At 41.4% G+C, this 7414-nt stretch overlaps 1 protein-coding gene across 1 annotated transcript; it reads left to right on the forward strand.

Moving 5' to 3' along the window:
* The first annotated feature begins 503 nt into the window (after positions 1-503).
* On the forward strand, positions 504-6877 carry LOC139726773 (DDB1- and CUL4-associated factor 10-like). Its single transcript, XM_071637764.1, has 5 exons — positions 504-791; positions 1792-1905; positions 3682-3879; positions 4963-5344; positions 6247-6877. Exons 1-5 carry the CDS (start codon positions 517-519, stop codon positions 6661-6663), a joined length of 1386 nt encoding a protein of 461 aa, XP_071493865.1. The 5' UTR covers positions 504-516; the 3' UTR covers positions 6664-6877.
* The last annotated feature ends 537 nt before the right edge of the window (positions 6878-7414 follow it).

Raw genomic sequence — 7414 nt, forward strand, 5'->3', positions numbered from 1 at the left:
TACCTGCACTCTGACATTTTAATCATTCATCCAATTGAACCTAGTTCTAGGAAAGTGAACATTCAGCACATTTGTGTTAAACCTGTCATTTTAATATTTTGCCAATTGTTTGAAACTGTCATCACACATTGTCAAGACATTGTACTATAGACCTATTAGGAGAACCATGCATTATGGCGGAGGCATATCAGTCGCCGTAGCGATATATCTAGTTTTTAAAATATTATCTGAGGGTCGAGCTATGTAGGGTCAGGGCCGTCTTTTTTTGGGTCGGGCTGTCTTGAGGTCGAACTGCGCAGCGAGTAGCTAGCTGGCTGGAAAAGTTGCGTGCATGATAATACGATAGTATGTGTACGTGTACGTTAGAACACTACAACTGCGGGTCAACAACCACCAGCGCCAGCCAAAATCGATTTCTGATAAGACTCCAAATCGTCACAAATGGCGAAGAATATAGGAAGACACAAAATCTATGTAGGATGCCGCGAAGGAGAGAGCAATGAGCAAATTTCTACGATGATATGGGTTCATCGTCGACAGCTTGCCCTTCCTTCTTGTGTTCTACGAAAGTCATCGGACTCCCGACAGGACACCACCGGGAGAGTTACCCGGCCTTCTCCAAGCACGACTCGGGTTGAATGTCAATATCGACTTGGCCTCAAAATGTGTGGCGTGCGGATTCAAGATAAAATCCAAAGTAGTTTATATCATCATCTCCTTCCCGTGAAAGTATCACCCGAGTCTGCGGTGGGATGTGGAGCTGTATTCAACCTGGAATTTTCACCAAATGGGTATGTGATGGCAACTAAGTAAGATTTGTGAATCCAGAAATACTACTCAGTTCTCTGCCTGTGACACTGTCACTGAATCTGAGCGTGAATGCCAAGGTAAAGCTATGAACTGTGGAGTGGCAGCTAGATTGCGAACTTCTACTGCTACCGTATACCGGTATAAAAAGGATTGACATAGAGTTTCACTGCTAATTTAAGTGTGACTTTGTCAATTATTATTATTTCTCAAAACTGAAGAGAGTATGTTTTGAGTTATTCCTTGTGTGAAAACCCCATCTTTTGTGGCCTTATATGAATCGTTTGTACATGTGCTTGAGAATGAGATAGGCCCTAAACACTTCTCATTTCGTGTACAGGTGGGACTAAGGCATATTATGGTGCCCTTTGTTTTGCCACACCAAAGTGTGGTTTATGCTCCATTTGACCTTTCTAGCTTTTACTAGTACCAACCTTTTCAAAATAATTTAATTTTGCTTGCAAAACATTCGGTATTTTGTGTTATGTATGTGTGTGTGGGTTTTTTTTTTTTGTGTGTGTGTGTGGTTTTTTTTTGTGTGTATAATCCATGCATTTGTATTCATAATCATGCTTGAATATGTTGTCAAGGCTTTAAAAAAATACTGCGAGAGCAACCTGTCTGATATAACATTAACAGGGAAAAATATTGCAAGAGAATCCTACTGTGTGGTATAACATTTTAAAAATTGTGACAGTACTTGGAAGGTGAACCAATGATGCGAGATGGTGCAAATGTTTAACAGTGGCTTAATATGATGATGTTATGTCTCGGGGGTGTTTCATAAAGCTGTTCTTAAAGTTACGAACGACTTAAGAACGACTGGAACACGTTCTGATGTGCTATACTTATCAGTATTTCAATAATTCAGCACAAGAACTGATCACCAGCCGTTCATAACTTTAGAACAGCGTTATGAAACACCCCCTGGTTGTTTAATCACATGTGTGCAGAAGGAAAATCATGTGACTTTTCTCTCATCAGGGATACACTTGTGACAGCGTATGAGGGGGAGGCCATGCAGCTTTTTGACCCGATATCAGCCAAACTCATCACAAAGATCCCCAAGGCGCACACAGACTGTGTCAACTGCATCAGGTAAGGTTGACAGTTGACCTAAAGACACACCCTGACTGGGTTTTTTTTTTTTTCATTCATCAATTTTGAGTGTAATATGATAGAAATAATGTCAGCTCTAGACTGAGAATTAATGGAAATCACTCCTGTCTCCTGAGTTTTCTGACTATTGTACAAGCATGGACCATCAACACATGGAAACCCATAAAAGCTTCAGGTTCCATTTGCCAGAACTCGCTTGTTTCAATCCACATTCTACCCAGATGCTATTCGGCTGTGAAACTCCCTACCACCTTTCATCATCAGCTGCACCTCCTTGAACTCAAGAAGAAGATGCAACTTTTAAAGCTGCGATGAGCACCTGCTTATTTGTTTGTTTGTTTGTTTGTGTGTTTGTTTGTTTGTTTTTAGCTGCACATAGAAAATTGTAGAGGATTTTTAACTGCACACTGTACACCCAGCACTTGACAAGCATTTAAGGCATGATGATATGCCAGCAGCGGACTGCACCAAACAGGAAAAAGAAGAAATATGGTTATGGCTTGACGAAGGGGATTTGTGGCCACTGCTCATTAATAATGCCCATACATTGACATTAGATGTCGAGACTCAGACTGAGCTGTTAATGTGCTATGTGCTTGTTCAGTGAGTTCACATCATCAAAATTTTTGCCACGGTGTAGGAATAAAACGCAGACTTTATTAAATATTCACGAGCTCCAGACGTCTTCTCAGCTCCCTCCAATATTCTTCTGATTTCTGCATGGGTCTATGAGCACTACAGAAATGATGATAAATGACAACACAACTGTAAATGTGGCAGTTTGGTGCTATTGTTGTGGCAGACAGTTGGGCAAATATTTTTCAGCTGTATATGAGAATGCTGTTAAATCAGAGTAGAGTTCAGCAGATGAATGACTACTGTGTACACCAAATATTTCACAAGGTTTTTATTTTGGCGAATTTCACAAGTCGTGTGCTTTTTGCAAATTGAGAAACACATGAAAATATTAACTCTGATCCCTACATGATTGTGACGTGCATGCATGCATAATTCTCCTTTCAGTATTGTATTCCAAAATAGCAAATTTAAAGGAGACCTCCGGATGATTTTCAGACTTTTACATTTGAACAACGATAAAATTACTTATACTGAGTATAGAGTTTCTTCCAGCATTTATAGTGATTGGGATGAGGAATAAGAATGTATTCAAAATTTATAACAAATTGCAATGAACAAGGACGATGACATGGCAGCCTCACCATAAGAATGCACGAGTTGGGGCTCAAGGAAACAGAACAAAAGAAGAAGGTATGCATACATTCTACACAGGTGAACTTGTCAATCAAGCGGTATTGTGATGGAATTACACTGCTACATTTCTGAAATACGTGAGGCTCTTATGTCATCAACACTGTTCAGTGTAATTTTTTTAAGATTTGTCAGAATATTGATTTCTCTGCTCAAAGACTACAATAAATTTCACAAATCTATTCGTGGAACTATCAATTTATGTACTACATGATGTGAAATTATGAAAATCATCTGGAATGCCCCTTTAACCACTCGCAAAATTGTCAGGAAGTCCTGATTCACGAAAAATCTGACTCGCTAGATATATGGCGTATACAGTATATGGTACAACTCACAAGAGATGCAAAAGGGTTTTGATTACCTCAAACTACAAAAAGGTATGTGCAAATCATACACCCAGCATCACGAGTTATCATTGCAGATTCTTTAATTCCCTTTTTTATTTGTTCTCTATAAATCTTCATTTAAATATTTACCTCACAGGTTTCTTGACAGTCGCACGTTTGCCTCCGGCTCTGATGACAAGACTATTGCATTGTGGGATATACGTAACTTGAAGCGCAAGATTTGCACATTGAGAGGCCACTCCAACTGGGTGAAGAGTATAGAATACTGCTCCCAGTCGGGTCTTCTTGTCACGTCGGCATTTGATGGAAATGTCCTGGCGTGGGACATAAATAGGTATGAAAATGTATCAGTTGTTTCAAAGAAATTTATACATGTTGTACTAGTCACTAACAGTATCCAAAATGACTTAAATAGGGGATTGTATTCACTTTAGGTTGCATCCAATAAAAGATCACCAGTACCTGTAGCACCTTCACCTATTCTTCTGGACTCTTAATGGATTGGAATATTTGCCAGTACTTTTTTTAGCCTTTATGGGTATTGTCTACCTGTCTTCAGTGACCACCTGCACAAAGCAGCCATAAAAATTTCCTTTTAAAAGTGGGAATTAAATCCCTGCTTACAGCAGCCACCTGCCTGATACAGCCAATGGCCATTTATTTTCTCTCCTGTGATCACTATTTCACTTAAGTAGCCACTATTTTCAGGTTTGTTACATTTTGTCCGATGACATACTGGAATCCTTTGATAACTTCACGAGAAATTTATTCTAGAAATGCAAACTAGAATGTTTATCGTAAAAATATCAAACACAGCTACCATGTACTGTAAAAGTGGAAATTTTCGCGGTGTTGAAATTTTTGCATATTTCGCGCAATCAGAAACTTGCGCAAGAATAAAAACAAGCAAATATTTCTGCTTGCCATATGTTCCTGTAGTTGATGTCTTGATACCGCAGAATTAAAAACACGCAAAACTCTTCTTATCCGGCTGAGCGCGAAAAATTAGTCGCGCGAAAATATCCACTTTTATAGTAGTTCATAGTGACCACCTGTCTGTGGGGGCTAATTAATTGTTCTCCCAAGTGAATTGCTGATCATGAAGAAACTCTTGAATATGCTTGATTGATAAAATTTTTCATTTTTTTTGACAAGATGGAATGTTCAATGTTTGGGGTTTTGCAAGTGGAATCATAAAACTGCCAATAAATTTGTTAAGATTTTGCATTGCAACAATGAAGTAGCAAAATCCCTTTCAATGTGAGCACTCGAGAAGCATCTAGTTGTAGCTGACCAATTCAAAAGATTTCCAAATTTGATTGCCAGAAGAACATTTGATGTTATTGTGTAGACGTCAACATGTTTAAAAGCAACAAAGCAGAACTACAGTTTTCCTGCATATGCGTGTGCTCCGCAGGTACCAAGAGGAAATGCAATACACTCAACTTTTCCACATGGATAGTCTTATGCGAACACGCCTGACCCCAGACTCATCCAAGCTTGTCCTGTCGTCGTCAGAGGGCTTCTACCTTGTGGTTCACAACCTCTGCCTGACCTCTCTGTCAGAGGACTTTGAGAACTTTGACCCCTCCGTGTATGCTGACCTTCTCGACGACGAGAGGAGGAAGGAACTCCGGGACCACCACAGTAATCACATGTTCCACAGGTCCAGGAACCGGGCCGAGATCGTGATGGACTTCCCGGAAGACGGCTACGGCGAGTGTATATCGTCGCTGCTGATCCACCCACAGGGCTGGTGCATGGTGTCGAGATATACAACGGCCTTAGAAGATCAAGAGGTAAATGTAGGATGTTACCGCAGCTTGTGAAAGAGTCCCTCTTAACCTGTTGAGGACGGGCTGATTTCGCCACAACACCCATTTCCCACAGACACCTGCCCGAGTATACTCAGGACTCGTCTTCAACGGGTTAACGATTGCGTTTTTCGCTGCTGTTGACCACAAACTTATTTCAGCCTGCAATATCTGCAGTTTATGCAGAAATAGCTAGGCAACAATCAATTAACTGTGTATCAGCCCACATTTTGATCACCGTAAACTGTCTTTGTATCAATCGCTGTAACTTGCTTTGACTGCAAAACACTGTGTAATATTGGGTCGAGATGAGTAGTCCATGCTGTATGGCTTACCCCTTACGCTTATTCATCAGAAATTGAAAGTTTGATAGAAGATTACCTCCTATCAGAATTTTGGAAGTCTGACAAATGCACAGTGCTTCAGTTTTTATAAAGCTGCTGCCATGATTGACCTGCTATGTAGAATCTTCTGCATGTTTTCAAGACAATTTTCATGTTATTGGGGTTTCATGTAGTGGACCAGTTTCCATTTTCAATAAGATGCGGCAAATTATTGCATCATTGCAATGCTTAGAAAGCAGAGAATTTAGAAATACCCAAATAAAACAAAAAGAACAAAGAAGATGATATGTGATTTTAGCCGCCTTTGCACTAGTCGGCCACATGTTTTTGGCACTTTGTATTCAGTATCATGATTTAATGCACTTCTTTGTGCACTTCTTTGTGTGTTGTACTGTTTGGTTGCAAATGTATGACTGTGATTGCTCCCAAAGATACCTCAATTTATTCCTACATATATTCAATGAAACAAAACTTGTTGCATGCGTGTGGATAACAAACTGTCATTACTCTCTGTTCCCCCTCTTTTGACGTTTGTGGATCCAGTGGACTTGTGTCCATGATTTACAAGAGACCTCAGTGCGCAACGAGGAGGACAGACTGGAGGAGGTGGGTAGGATACGACATCCAGCTTTCACACCCAAAGAGAGACTCCTGTACTACACCGCAGAGCCCAACGACGGGAAGGGCTACATCAAGGAACTGAGCATCAGTCCCGATGGGCGCGTCATATGCTCGTCCTACGGGCACGGCGTGAGACTGTTGGCCTTCGACGGCCACTGCAGCGAACTGTGCGACCTGCAGGCCTCGCAGACGCGCCCTGTGGCGCGGGAGCTGACGCAGGTGAAACTCCTCTCGTGCCACAGAGCGACGGTGCTGACATCGCGCTTCTCGCCCACGCAGTGCCTGCTGGCCAGTGGGTGCTTGGAGGGGAAAGTGGTATTCCACCATCCAGAGTTATAGCAGTAACCATCTCAAGACAGTACTCTGAAGCCATCTACCATGATAGGAGTGAGGGGCACAGTAGTGGGTCTCTTCTGACCTTCCTCTGTGACCCTTTTGCTATCCTGACACACACACACATTATTGTGGCGCGCATTCTTGCCCGTTCAGCCCATCTGCTGCTTTCGTGGAGACGAAGGACTCGATGCCAGGAGGACGTGGTGCCGACCATTGCTGCAACGTTGCTTCCCACCTCTTGGCAACGCCCGCCCACCCCTGCAATTCTGGGTGACATGTTGACAGATGCGATCTCCAGTGTGTGTCCACTGCAGGAGTCATTTTTCTTGTAGGGGATGTTGTTCGAAAACATGATCCGATTGTGACACATCCATCGCTCATGCCTGTAACAGACTTTTTTATCCAGTGTTGCCCACAATGATAGACACAGTTGGCATGTCCTTTGCCAGTAAACCTAAGTGTAGTTTGTGTGATTTACCTAACCTCAACTAGTCCCTGTGCACTTTTATCTCAATACTGTTTGAATTCATTTACTAACTTATTCATTGTGCAACTGCCATCATATCTTCACCAAAAAAGTGAACAGCTTGCATGATATTCCAGTATGTGGTATGTCTTTGCTTATAAAAAATTGAATTATCATGATTTTTTAATTCATTGTTCAGTGACTCTTTGTATCTCATGTACCTTCTTTTTTTTTCTTTCTTTCATTTTTGGCTAATCACTGCCATGTGCTGTGAAGTACCTTATGGGC

This window comes from Diadema antillarum, unplaced genomic scaffold (genome assembly GCF_040938485.1).
Source record: "Diadema antillarum isolate AM-2024a unplaced genomic scaffold, OU_Dant_1.0 seq00000098_RagTag, whole genome shotgun sequence".
Classification (NCBI taxonomy): Eukaryota; Metazoa; Echinodermata; class Echinoidea; order Diadematoida; family Diadematidae; genus Diadema; species Diadema antillarum.

Coding starts and splice junctions, on each gene's coding strand:
- LOC139726773 (XM_071637764.1), top strand. CDS start 517: ATGATATGGGTTCATCGTCGACAGCTTGCCCTTCCTTCTTGTGTTCTA. Junction 792..1,791: donor CTGGAATTTTCACCAAATGG/GTATGTGATGGC, acceptor TTCTCTCATCAG/GGATACACTTGTGACAGCGT. Junction 3,880..4,962: donor CTGGCGTGGGACATAAATAG/GTATGAAAATGT, acceptor TGTGCTCCGCAG/GTACCAAGAGGAAATGCAAT.